At 35.2% G+C, this 13,296-nt stretch overlaps 1 protein-coding gene across 1 annotated transcript in view; it reads right to left on the bottom strand.

The window, feature by feature from the left end:
* The window catches only part of LOC18587741 (trafficking protein particle complex II-specific subunit 120 homolog), a 6,917-nt gene continuing 1,746 nt past the window's right edge, over positions 8,126–13,296 (bottom strand). Inside the window, exons 4-10 of the mRNA XM_007011710.2 lie at positions 13,005–13,114; positions 12,617–12,676; positions 11,951–12,239; positions 11,501–11,793; positions 10,390–11,267; positions 8,819–9,775; positions 8,126–8,708 (exon numbers count right to left, since the gene is read on the bottom strand). Of these exons, the coding sequence (XP_007011772.2) occupies positions 8,488–8,708; positions 8,819–9,775; positions 10,390–11,267; positions 11,501–11,793; positions 11,951–12,239; positions 12,617–12,676; positions 13,005–13,114 (2,808 nt within the window). The 3' untranslated portion in view covers positions 8,126–8,487. The remainder of the gene's footprint in view (positions 8,709–8,818; positions 9,776–10,389; positions 11,268–11,500; positions 11,794–11,950; positions 12,240–12,616; positions 12,677–13,004; positions 13,115–13,296) is intronic.

The raw sequence follows: 13,296 nt of genomic DNA, 5'->3' as shown, positions 1-13,296 counted from the left end.
CATCAAAACACCCTTATGAATTTATATAACAAATTAATAATTTATCTATAAAAATCTAGATAATTTTTATATATTTTTAATATTTGTCTATTTGCACATAAAAAATTAAAATAAATTAAATTCAAGGCATGTTTATCACATGAACATCAGGGAAATAGTTATGATAGTTACTGACGTTTACACAACGCACGATTGAACTATTTCATAGTTTATACAACAATTACTGCTTGTATTTGTCAGTTTTACATGCTTTATTTATTTATTTATATATTTAAAAAATTGGAGGAAATGATGGGCTGAAAAATAATGTAAATATAAAAGGGATAAGGCCATTTAACATTATCCCAACATGTGTACACCTTTTTTTTTTTGTTGATAATTTTTTTTTAGGTGGGAAATTATAGATAAAAATTTTTAGTATTTTGAAATGCTAATGGGTAGGTGGAGCCAAAAAATATGTTCGAATACGAATTAATACATTAAAAAAATATTTTTCTTCGTTACAATTGTTGTGTGAAAATTAATTTTTATAAAAACGGCACGAGTTCTCTAGAGTTGTGCTAGTAAACAATCATTTCAGAGATCAAATATTTTCATATATAGTTAATTAATCATAGATTAAAGAATTTTTTTTAAAATTAACAACTTGGACCTTTAAACACATCAAAGTTCAAGATTCCTTTCAAGACCAAAAAAAAAAAGATTATATACATTCCAAAAATGTCTCTAGATAATTGTTTATGTAGAGGACAACTTCACTTTATGAGACATAAACTTTTAAATTTTTTTGATCAAAAAGACACAAGACAAAACTCTTTTTATTAATTTTTAGTTTAAAACACGACACTTAGATATGCTCCAATGATTCAAGCAATAAGGCATCTTATAGCAACTTTGTTGATTCTCGAAACAGATTCCACGAAGTTAGATTCTTATAGGTGATTAAATTCAGTTAATTTGATTTTGTTTTCTTTTTATTTTATAATAATTGGTTAAGAAAAATGATTTATCCATCATTTCAAATTTTGATTACTTTTGTGTGTTTAAAATTTAGACTTGAATCCATAGAATGTATTTTTTAAATATATATTTTGATATATAAAAACATTATTATTATTATTATTATTTAAACTTAATATCAAATTGTTCGCCTTTAATTATTAAGGTGAAAATCAAGGAGCAAAGGGAGGAATAAAGTAAACAGGTGGACGATGATGATGAAAAATTGGACGGCAGACATGTGTTGATTAATTAATGAGAAAAAAAGGTGCGTGGCTGCGGATCATCCTGGCAAGGGTGCACAGTGCCGTGGGGGATGATCTGGACACTGTCCGATACATTGGGATTGGCAGTTAAACGTCCCTTTTCATCTGTCAAATTGTCTCTGTTTTCTCTCCACGCATGCTTCTTATTTTCCACGTCGGCTTCCAAACCTTTTCTCTCTCTCTTTTTTTAGTTTGTTTTGTTTGCTTTCCAACGACCCAAATCTTGGTTTCCTCCGGGCTCCTAAGACTATTCATGTTGAAAGTTAAGACTCCCCGTCACGTGTTGTTTGCTTCACGCTCACCCGACGTGACCTACAACTAATTTCCTTTCTTTTTCTTAATAAAAGTTTTATTAATCAATAATTAATATATAAAATGCGATAAAATTATATTTAAACTTATATCTTGTTGTATCATGTTTAAAATTATCTAAATCTTTTAATCACAGTATTTTCATTACACTCCATCAAAATTCTTATGCTTAATTAATCGAATTAAAATTTATAAAATTTGAATATTGATCAAATAAATTGTTCACTTATTTTATCATTGTCATAAAAATTAAGAATCTTAATGCATTAAGAATCACATTCAATATTGAAATCATTATTTTTATAATATACTTCATGTCCTTAATTTAGATATGTTTGCTCGTATTTTCATGTGATATTTAAGATTAATAAAATAAATTTTAGATTTTAAAATATATTAATAAAATTTAAATGCACAAATTTAATGTCTTATTAAAAATATGCTGAGAACCTAAAAAAGAATATTTTTTTTTATTTTATGATTGAAGAGAGTGTATCCACGCGATTTAAAGGCGAGTTTGGAGGGGGCAAAACTTACTTAAACTCCATCAAAATATCCGAACAGCTGATCGAATGGTTACCAAAACGAACACGTGTCGAACTCCAAACTCACAGAAACACAACAGAATCCAGTGCGACGCTACCTAGGTTTCGTGGAGCATCCGCAAGCCCCTTTGCAACCCAACGTGCAATTCTCGGGGCTGTCAATGTCCACCAATTGGATGTCGCCACCTGCACCTTTCAAAACAATTATACGGACCCACACGTTTTACAGAATAAAAATCTTCAACCTTCCCTAACGTCATAAGTCGATTTAGTGTTCTTGTTTAAATCTTAATTTTTAAATCTAAAATTCCCAACTTTAAATCATAAATCTTATATTGTAACATAAAAAATAAATAATTTAACAATAAAAATGGTGATAATATAAAAAATTTATTAAATATATGAAATAAAATTATAAAAATAACACCAAATATGATATTTACGGAGACATATTATTATTATTATTATTATTATTATACTAATTCACTAATTAGTAGGTTGATGAGATGATGATTAGTATAACCAATTGAATAATATATAAGATTATGTGGGTGGCACTTGGCAGGTTTTAATTAAACTTGTTTTAATTATAGTATTAAAATTGCGTGGGTCCAACCTTTTATATTTTTTTAATTAATATTGAAACCAAAGATTAATAGTATTATGGGAGTGGGAAAAAGTCTTATGTAAGGCTTGTCTGTGCTTTTGTCTTTCTTTTGTAGCCAAATCCTTTGAATATTAAAATATCTTGTTTTAGGATCAAGTGATAGCATCACCCTTGGTGCAAGCTTTCAAGGGTGAAAGTTGTTGTCCTTTATGGTAGGATCTATATTTACAATAAAACAACATAACTCAAAATTTCAATTAAATTAATTAATGTTTACGTTTATATATTTCCTCGGTTCTTAAATATTTATATTTCTTCAACTTTCACATAAATGAAGATTAAAGACAAATTTAACTTTCTTATATTTTATATTAAAATTTTGATTTTTTTTATAATATAAATGTTAATATTTTTTAATATGAAATAAATCTTTAAAATTTTTAAAAAAATTCAATAAAATAAGACGAATGGAGTATTTCGTATGTCTATATTTTTGTTTTGGGTCGAAGAATTTATTAAAAAAAAAGAAAAAGATAATGGAGAAAGGGAAAGAGATGTTCTTTGGTGCAAAAGACTGTATGATGATTTCAATAAATCAAGAAGGGCCGAAAGGTTTAAGTTTTTGCAGAAGTTTCAGTTGATTATAAGGAAAACTTTTTAGGGAAATTGATGGAAAGAGGGAGGGGATGTAAGTTTGGGGCTGCAGATACTTGGTTCAAAGAAAAAGTACTGCTGCTGGTATTACTTGCTGCACTGTGTCACTTTCAGTAACTTTCTACAGCTTCACCTTTTTTAATCAATAAAAATGCAAATTCAATGAGCTGAAAGAGAGTAGTATAGGGATAGCCTTTGCTGATCCTTAAACAAGCGAAAAATATTTATGGCATTAATTGTTTTCTCCTGGATTTATCCTTGGGTCGGAGAGAAATCCCATAACTATTAGCTTCCTAGAGAAAAAGAAAAAAAACCAAAACAACCTCATTTATAACCCATTGTAAGAATAAAATTTATTTATGTAATGTTAATCGAGAAAAAAAAAAGATGTTTACAGTGTTAATTGAAAAGAAATAATAAGTTAAAATTATAAAAATATATATAAAAAGTGGAGTTGATAAAGAAGAAAAAGAAAACCCCAAACCCATGAATGGAATTTGGGATTTTGGGTAAGAAAAATGTAATGCAAAGGTGATCTTAAATAGCAATGGTTTTTTTTTTTTAATTTTTATTTACAAAGGGAGTGTGGGGGCAGCATTGCTTTTTGGAAGGTGTTGCTAAAAAGGTCTACGGTAGTAAATTGCAAAAAGGTATCTCATTGATGATATGATCGGGGGAACATTGGTGGGATTCCAATATGATCTCTGTGTATGTGGGTACATTATTGGAGGGTTTTGACCACTCTGTGAAAATGAAAGTACCCCCCCCTGCTCCTGGAATCTGTATGCCTCTCAAACATACAGTCATTCAAAGTAAATTTTTCTTGTTAACATCAAAAATATCAAACCCCCCTCCCCCCCCCCCAACTATTTCCCTGAAAACCACTTTCCTGAATCTTTTAAAACAATAGAAAAATAGCACTTAACACTTTAAGAACGGCTCTAGTAACATATCATCTTACTTTACTTGTTGTAACATTATTTCTCTCTTTATCAGAAGAATCCTGTATTGATGATCCTTGAGTGATGGCGAGATTTCATGGGAGAAAAAATATCATTTGATATTAGGTAATACAAAGTGTTTGAACCTAACACAAATGGCAGGTTGGTTTGGGATTTTTGAATGTGATATTTTGGGATAACCTCAACCTTGACCAAAAGCCTTATTTTCAAGGAATGGGGCCATATAGAACCAAGCAAAGGTTGGCTTTTTCCCTCAACTTTTTCACACACAAAGTGGTGAAAGAATAGACAAACAGTTCAAATCACCAACTGTTGCTATTGCCAAACAATTTTTTTACTAGTCCCAAATTCTTTTTTTCTCTTTCTAATGCATCAAAGAGAAAAAGAACGACATGGAACTGTCAAATTCCGTTACGCGTGACAAAGGGTTTCTTTTCTTTTTTTTTTTTGGTTTTTGTTTTGCTTTTGCCCCCCACCAAACTCGATGTGATTCGCCTTATCCATAATGATGAAATCGTTTGTGTTTTCGTGTTGGGAAGACTTATTTTGCACTCATTTGATGTTTATTCTTTTCAAGGTGCACTTGTCACTAAAACAATCGTGCAAAGGACGGAGGAGGGGGGAGAGAAACAAAAATTTGGGTATCTAATTTGGGACAATTATAGAGGGGAATTTGGGGCTAAAAGAAAAGTTTGGGTTCTTCCAAGGAAAAGCTTAGTGTTGAATCATTAGGGGGTCAGTAGCTGTTTTTGTTTCGATTGAAGAAGATGCTTTTCCTTTTCATTACTGCTACTAGATGATATGATATGGGGTTTTTGAATCAAATGTTTGTGTCTACAGATTGTTGTTTTTGATAAGATTCAATTGACAGTATGTGAGGGGGGGATGAGGTTGTGCCTAAATTTGGATGAGTTTTGTGCCCATGGTTGGCTTTCCTCCCCTTTCTCACCTCGTGTTTCACTGCCCCCCCTTCTCTCACCCTCAAAATTAGGCTTTTCTTTCTTTCCATGGACCACAAGAGCACTTTTAAGGCACTCTCTCCATGGACCACAAAGCCACTTGCAAAAATCTTCAGTCTCTTGACCTATATCCAATTCAATGGACAACCCAAAATCTCTTCAGCTTATTGAATATTTTCTTTTATTGTTTCGGGATTGCTGGGCTTTACTAGAAGATGTAAAAGAAAATGAAAAGTTACATCCCTCACCTCTCACTTTCTAATCTTCATATTCAACTTGTCAGCCTATGGTTGCGGTTCCCATAGTTACCTTTCTTGTAACAATCTATCATTTTTTTTTTTGTTATGAATTAAGTAACTTTCTTTGTTTTTCTTCTAGGTCAACTTCACCTGTGACTGGCCAGGATTTCCTTTTCCAACTTCTTAGCTTTGACAGTCTTTCAAGTTACTGCTGTTTGTACCTAATGAAAGAAGTTCAGTAAATTTTGTCTTAAGACAGGCCTAAGCAATTGGAGACAAGCAAATGACCGAGTCAAGAAGAATACTGGTGGAGGGCAGAGGGAGGGGGGCAAAGCATGATAAACTGTTTGAATGGAAGAGCGTTTGAGGGACGGGAATCAGCCATCAGAACATGGTAAAGGGGCAGCAACTACCCCACAGAGCAAACGTAGGTGACATGATAGATGAGGGAAAGAAAGAGAGGTATCAGAGGACATTAAGTTTTACACGAGGATGGCTTCGATGATGTTATGTTTTCCTCTCTCTCTCTCTCTTTCTTTTTCTTCACTTTCACTCGTATGTGATGTCACAACATTTTCCTTGCTTGAGGAAACTCACAGTTTCATGTCGAGAATTACTGTTTGATGAAAGCAGGTTTTCTCTATTCATTGATGTTGATGGAACGCACACACACTCGCCCACATGGAAATAACCCATGGAAAGGGATTGAATATCAAGCTTGAACATGTGGGGGACGGGAGGCTTTTTACATTCTTGCTCAGATTTAGCCAAATTAGTCAATATTTCATCAAATGTGTGTCACTGTTTCAAGCTGGACTACCCTTTTCCAATAACAAGAGTTCTTTGCAGTGCAGTTCGCATAATGAAATAACTATTTAATGGGAATAAATTAAGTCCAAAATAAATTATTCAATAATTTGAGAGATGAAAAAATGTTGAGATACTTGGTGTTGGGATCACTTCTAATCAAGATATTTTCAAAGGTCAATTAGTAATTTAATAAGGAGGATTTCAAGCTAGGCTGCCCTTTTCCAATAACAAGACTTCTTATAGATTAAATCAAAGAACAAATTTAAGAGAGATTTGAGAGGTGCAAGACTGTTTGGACATAACGGGGAAAAAGGGGATTTGGCGTTGGGATCAACAGGAATTAAATCAGGATGAATTCTGAAGGACAAATTGCCTTTTTCGAGAAACTAGAAAAATGTAAAAAGTATTCATTGCCAATGGAGAAAAACAGACTGAAACTTCACATGATCCTTGGGAGATATCCAGATTTTTCCTGGTCGACAATATGTTGTCGACAACAAAAATGTGGTAAAGAAGAAACATGAATGATTGCGAACAAGACAGAGGAAGAACCAAACCACCATCAAATCAAAAACATATACTTTGCAATGCAATTGAGAAACCAATTAAAAACACGTGGTAACAAAGGAAAATGCCAGGTTGGTATGGGAAGGAGAGAATCCTGATAAACCAAAGAGTTATATGAATCAAATCATGCAGGAAACTTGGTAACAATTTCCTGTTTAAAAGGCAAGTTCATTGAATCAAATATTTGCGTCTGTCCTGATTTCTCGGCAACGAAGCTGGGTGTGGGATTTTTCTACAAGTTCAGCAGGGGAACTGGTAAGAAACCTGAAGCTGTAACAAAAAAAAATAAATAAATGCTCATGATTTCTCAAAGATTCTGTTTTCAGTCACCTTCATACACGAATTTCACATTTTTGGAGCTTTCCAGTTTCATTTTCAAGCACAGTCATGTCTCCTACTTCCCCCAAATGGGCATCAGATCAAAAGACCCATTGCCACCCACCAAGAGCCCCACTCTTCCGTCAGTCTGCTGCCTCAATTTGGCAAACAACAATTCCTGAAACTCCAAAAGGAAGACCAAATAATTATGTGTAATATAGGGGGGGCAAAACTTCAACCTCTGAGACCATTGTTTTTAACCCATTGGGTGAAAACACCCAGCTTTCTGTCTGCATGATTTACATGTTGTCAGGCAAAAGATTTGGAAGCGAAGAACATATAAAACAAAGATCATGAAAAATTCTTCACCATTCTCATTACAAATTATTCCTGACATCCAAACAAAAGAACAGTGAAGCATTCCGGGTTGAAGCTAGCTGGAAAATGGAGAATGATGAAGACTGGTCTATTTCAAACAATTAACACAATGCCATTCACATTTATATATAATCATAATGACTGGTAACATCCTGTTCAACAAGAACAGATTCACATGGCCATATGCCAGTGCTCATGTTGCAGGCATCAGATATTTTTGAATTGTGTGTGATGATAGACAGTGATTGAACGCCCATGATTTTCTCGACTGCCTTATCAATTTCTGGCTTGAATCTGTAAGGCTTTGGGAATTAGGAGTCCGAAATCCTAAATTGGGAAGGTCCCAAAAGGAAGGCGGAGAAATTTTAACCACTCATAGTTTACAATTCTCAACCGTAGTATTTACTGATTGAAGGGCCCTGCTTCTGTAAGTTCTGGGTAAAAACCAGATAGGAAACCTAAAAACTTGAATTCAATCCCATCCATTTACAGTTTAGACGAGGTAGAAGTAAAAAAGTAGAAATAAAGACGGACTCAGATCACTGTATAAGTAAATGTGAAATGTCAAATATATTTCACAACACAAATGTTTAAAATGAATCACAAGCATCCAAATCCCATCTCAGAATAAGGCTTCAATGTATACCATTTACAAGCACTAAATCCCTAATTTCTGCAGTAACTGGATTTTGATAGAAGCAGATCAGCTTTCGAAAATGGAAGAGCATTGTTGATGGAGGGGAAAGAAAATGGTGGTTCGGGAAACAGTTGAGGACATGTAACCAAGGACGCTGCTCGAAGATGCTAAGCATCTCTGTCCATTTTGAGGAGCACCTTAATAAACCATAACCATGTGGGGGGAAAAAAATGATCACGCAGTACCATCCACATGCACATGAAAAGGAGGTCCACGACAGAAAATAGGTTCATCAGGCGATTCGCTTTTTGCTCTGGCTCTTAAAACATCATTAGCATCATCGATTACAGCAGCAGCAACCAATGTGTACTCACCAGGGACAAGAAAGTACAAAGAAAAACAGTGTTTGCTTTCTTGAAGTGGAGGAACCTCCATGGTGATTCCACTTAGAACACCTGATAAAAAAGATCAGATAAATTTAGAGTCAAAAGACTAACAGATGATCCTATTAAAACTGACACACGAAACAGCCACACAATGATACCATAAAACAAAAGAAACTAACCAGCCCATAGGACAGTTGCCTTTGTGCCCTCAACACAATTCTCTCCAGCTACGTCTCTGCATGTAACACTAAGGTTCATCTTGATTGTTTCCTTTGTGTTATTTCGAACCAGAACTTCCATAGGAGTCATATCATGTGCTATTACAAAATTCTTTGATGCAGAGGGCTGAATACTTGTATTTAATTCTTTTGGTAAATCCAGTTTTGAAGCATTTTCAGAACCATTTCTAGCAAGCCTGAACCCAAAAGTCAGAGGATCCGGCAATAGTACATCCATGACGGATGATTGAAGGGCGGCCTGTATAGCATCCTTGATATTCAGTTCTCCAGAGCTGTTACGTCCTGATTGCCACCTGACTTTTATTCGGGAAATGAGGTTCTTAATGGAAGCATTTAATTCAGCCTTTGTATTCCTTTCTGAGAAAATAGGATTTCTGCCACCAGTATACCCATCAGATTGCCAATCCTTCGAAAAAATTGAATCATCAAGAAAAGTTAACTTAAAATGCTCAAGGGGTATTAATACCCTTGCAAAGTAGTCTCTATCTATTCTTGTTTTAGGATAGCCATATTCAGCAGCATAATCAACAGAAAGGTCGTCACCATTGCTTGACTTTTCCAACTGGACAGAGACACTAATTTCAAACACAACATCAGTTGGATTAGACAACTCTAGTTCGAGAAAACGTAATCCCCAACTTCCTCTGAAGGGATCAATCTTCACCAATCTCTCTATCTTATTTCCATAGCCAACAGTTTCATCCAAAGGGTTACCATCTACATTAGCCAGATTGGAAAGACTCTCACCAACATGTGCAGGAATCTCCATAGAAAGCAAACGAGCTTTCACAAAAGACAAACCTTGCAAAACACAGATTTGTAATGGAACAACCAGGCGCCTTCCTGGGGGAACAGATGATTTGTTTGTTTCAAGATCTCCAGCATCTCCTAGTGGCCCTGAGAAAAGAATGATGAATTTAAGCACTAGGAAGAGGCTCAGTGGTTCAGAAAGTTCAGTGGCCTAGCTACATGCTATTCAAGAATGCTTCTAATAAGGGCAAGCTACTAGTCATCAAGTCAAATGACCTGGTTATGTACAGCTTCCAAATGAAGTGACGCTTGGCTCAAGTACAAAAGTATTAGGAACTCAGTACAAAACTTGCTCATTAGCATTTCTGAAAGGGTTGTTCTTAATGGATATGACTCCACCTTAACAAATGAACTTATTTATCAGTTTTAATAATCATTTAGGAAAAGTTCAAAAAGTACTCAATTTTTGAAATTATAATTGTGCATAATTAGCTACAACAAATGGGCTTTGATATGTTTAATAGCTGCCAGCACTAGTTATACAGTCTTACTACCTTATGAGGGAAATCATAGACGATCATTTAATCCAATCCCATAATACAACAGCAATCCTTTAACAAAGGTAAAGGAAATTCCACAATATTGCAGTAAATGCGTCAAAGGGTTATCAACAACATAAGGAAAATAAGAAAGTTAAATGCTTGAAAGTGATGTGAGACATTGGGTGAGTGGTTGTACTGTATAAATTTTACAAAAGATACCTGCATAATGGATCAACAATGAGGGGCTGCTTCCATCCTTCACATTTCTACCCGTGCTACCAGAGGCACTCTTACCAGCTGCAGTATCACTCTCCCCCAGGCCAAGTCGCCAGGCTTTCAAGGTCACAGGTAAGGTCACTTCTGCACCAGGTTTCAATGGAAGAGCAGATTTTAATGTTTCATACGCAATTGAGATGACAGAATCTTGGTTTCTCCCAGACAGTGAAATGTGCGCTTGCTCAACTGGAACCGTGCCAGCATTAGCTAGATTTATCCATACATCTCGAATTTCACCTTCATATAGAACGATGGCACCATCACCACCTACAACATGTGACACTAGCAATGGCAATGGAGGTACCACAGAAATATTTGGTACAGATACATTTCTCAACCTTGGCGAACCACAGCATCGGAAAGGGTCAGAAAGTACAAGTCCTTGTGCTGCTCCAAGAAGCAAATTATCAACATCCCTAAAAAGGTGTTCAGTAATTACACCAAAACAATGAACAGTACATCCTGGAATCACCACTGGCCCAACAGATGTCGGGATTCCAGATAACATGATCACCTGGGATGAATTAGGTGGGAGATCCACACTAAGGGGAAAAGAATCAAAATTCCCTGACTGCACTGAGAGATAGATGCTATCAACCTTTAAATCAAATCCACAAGGGTTAGCCAACTCCACCAAGACCTGCACCGGTTCCCCAACAATCCAAATTAGATCTTGCTTGCTATTATCATTTGGCTCTCCCTTGCTGAATGGTGTATAGATAAAAGGTCCTGAAGGAGCAGATCCTGCCCACCAATCTTCTCTTGCTGGATTGCGTTTCACAATGTCCATTTGTGAGGGATGGAGAGGAAAAGAATATAACCTGCAATAACAAACAACCATTAACATCCCTGAATACCAAGGTATAAAGGAACATGGAAGTCAACTGTACTGGGACTTTTGCAAAAGAACCTCTTGATACAAGGGGATACTATGCAAAACCTAAGAGACTACATAGTCTCCATATTAAGTGCAGCACAAGAACAATAACCATTAAAGGAATGAGTTTAAATTCTGCCTCCAAAATCTAGATGAATTAAAAGCAGTGAGACAAACCTTATGAAAGGCAAGGCAGGATCAGCACATCGAGTTCCTGAAGGTAACCTTTCAGCTGAATTTGACAGTGCACTAGCAAGGCCATTTTGACCAGCAGGTGTAATTAGAGGGTAGTAAGATCTTAGTAGCCTTGCTGCTGCACTCCAGGCAGCAAGAGGATCTCCTGCACGAACAGCAGATAGTAGTATCTCTCTCAGCACAACCATCTGCAAGGTGCTCCATTGAGACTCAAACAATGAAACTACTGACTGGTGATGCATTTTCCCACCATCAGCATGACCTGATTCAGTTTCCTGTCATAAAAGAAAGAAAAGTAGCAATGCTTATTATAATAGGATAATTTACTAAGAGAGAACGAATTTCAATTAGATTGGGGTGTCTTTATAAAAAAAGTTTCAAGAAACAGATAAATAATGCGCTACATAGTTCCCTCCATACTTCTATACTCACATTGGAAAGTGGATGTCTTGATATGGACGCTCTACTCTGAACACGATATGCTTTGGTGGTCATTGCCAAGACTTGCATGGCACTAATAGCAGCCAATCTATTTTCTTGTTGTAGGTACAACTGAGCTACCTGCCTTGAGAAGAAGGCAGCTTTTCGTTGATAACCAAGAGTACCAAATAAACGAGCTATTTCAACATATAATATGAGTCTGTCACTGGCATCAATCAAAGATTTTGCACCATCAGCAGCACTGGTTAACAATTCCACTACCTCCTTAGCCAGGTCTCTCCTACAATAACCACAAAGATTAAAAATGAAAATTCTTTTAAAAGAGTATATTGAACAGAATGCTTAACACAGAACACTATGTACAAGAACTTGGAATTTTGGACAGGACCAGAGTTAAAAGTTCCTTATATCTTATTCTGTTTTCATAAAATGACATAAATATCAGCTATCAGATATAAAACAAGAGTAAATGAGTAAAATAAAAAAAATTAAAAGAACATAATACATCCACATTGCCAATATAACAAGACAATTCTAATATATCCCATAAACTTGTCATCTCCCAAAAATTGATCTCAAGAATACTAAGGAAATATTCACATGTTATTTACAAGCAAACTCAATGAGATCATAATGGCATAATGCATTGAAACATACCTGCATAGAAACCTTGCCAATTTCAAGGTAGCTTCAAGTTCAAAGGTAAGAGGTGAGACTCTGCATTTAAAAAATATTAAAGTTAGTTCTCATAAGGTTAAAGACGGAAAGATTAATTTCACTCTTGTTTTTTTAAGAAAAAAAAAGCACCTAAATCAAACACTTTAGGTTGTGATTCACAAGATTAGACTGACAAAACTAAGGTGCATCATTTTTGCTTCATAGAAATTAAGATGAAAAAGGCTATAACACAAACATAAACATAACTTCAAAGAAGGAAGATAGAGAGCAGATGCCAAGAGCATTCTACAAATATTGGCAATTGAATTTACTGAAACAAGATGCATCAACAGAAATGAACAAAGAAAAAGAAAAAGACATCATATACCTTTGAGCATTGTCTTGTATGAAGGATTTCCTATAATGCACGATGACACTATTGTAACGATACCTAACCTCATCCTCTACAACTGAATCCTTCTGGCCCATACGATCAACCTGATGACAAGACAAATAAGTAAATACATACATAGATGAATAAACACATATGTGCAGATCAGTTGTTCAATGTGTTTGTTCTATATTATCACCAGCAAACTTGCCATTAGGATGCAAAAAGTTAGAAAAGTGTAATTCAAATACATCTGAACAACCACCCCCCCCCCCACCACCCCCCCCTT

This window comes from Theobroma cacao, chromosome 9 (assembly GCF_000208745.1).
Source record: "Theobroma cacao cultivar B97-61/B2 chromosome 9, Criollo_cocoa_genome_V2, whole genome shotgun sequence".
NCBI lineage: Eukaryota > Viridiplantae > Streptophyta > Magnoliopsida > Malvales > Malvaceae > Theobroma > Theobroma cacao.
Note: the sequence above shows the minus strand (reverse complement) of the source record. Positions and strands in the feature narration are given on the sequence as shown.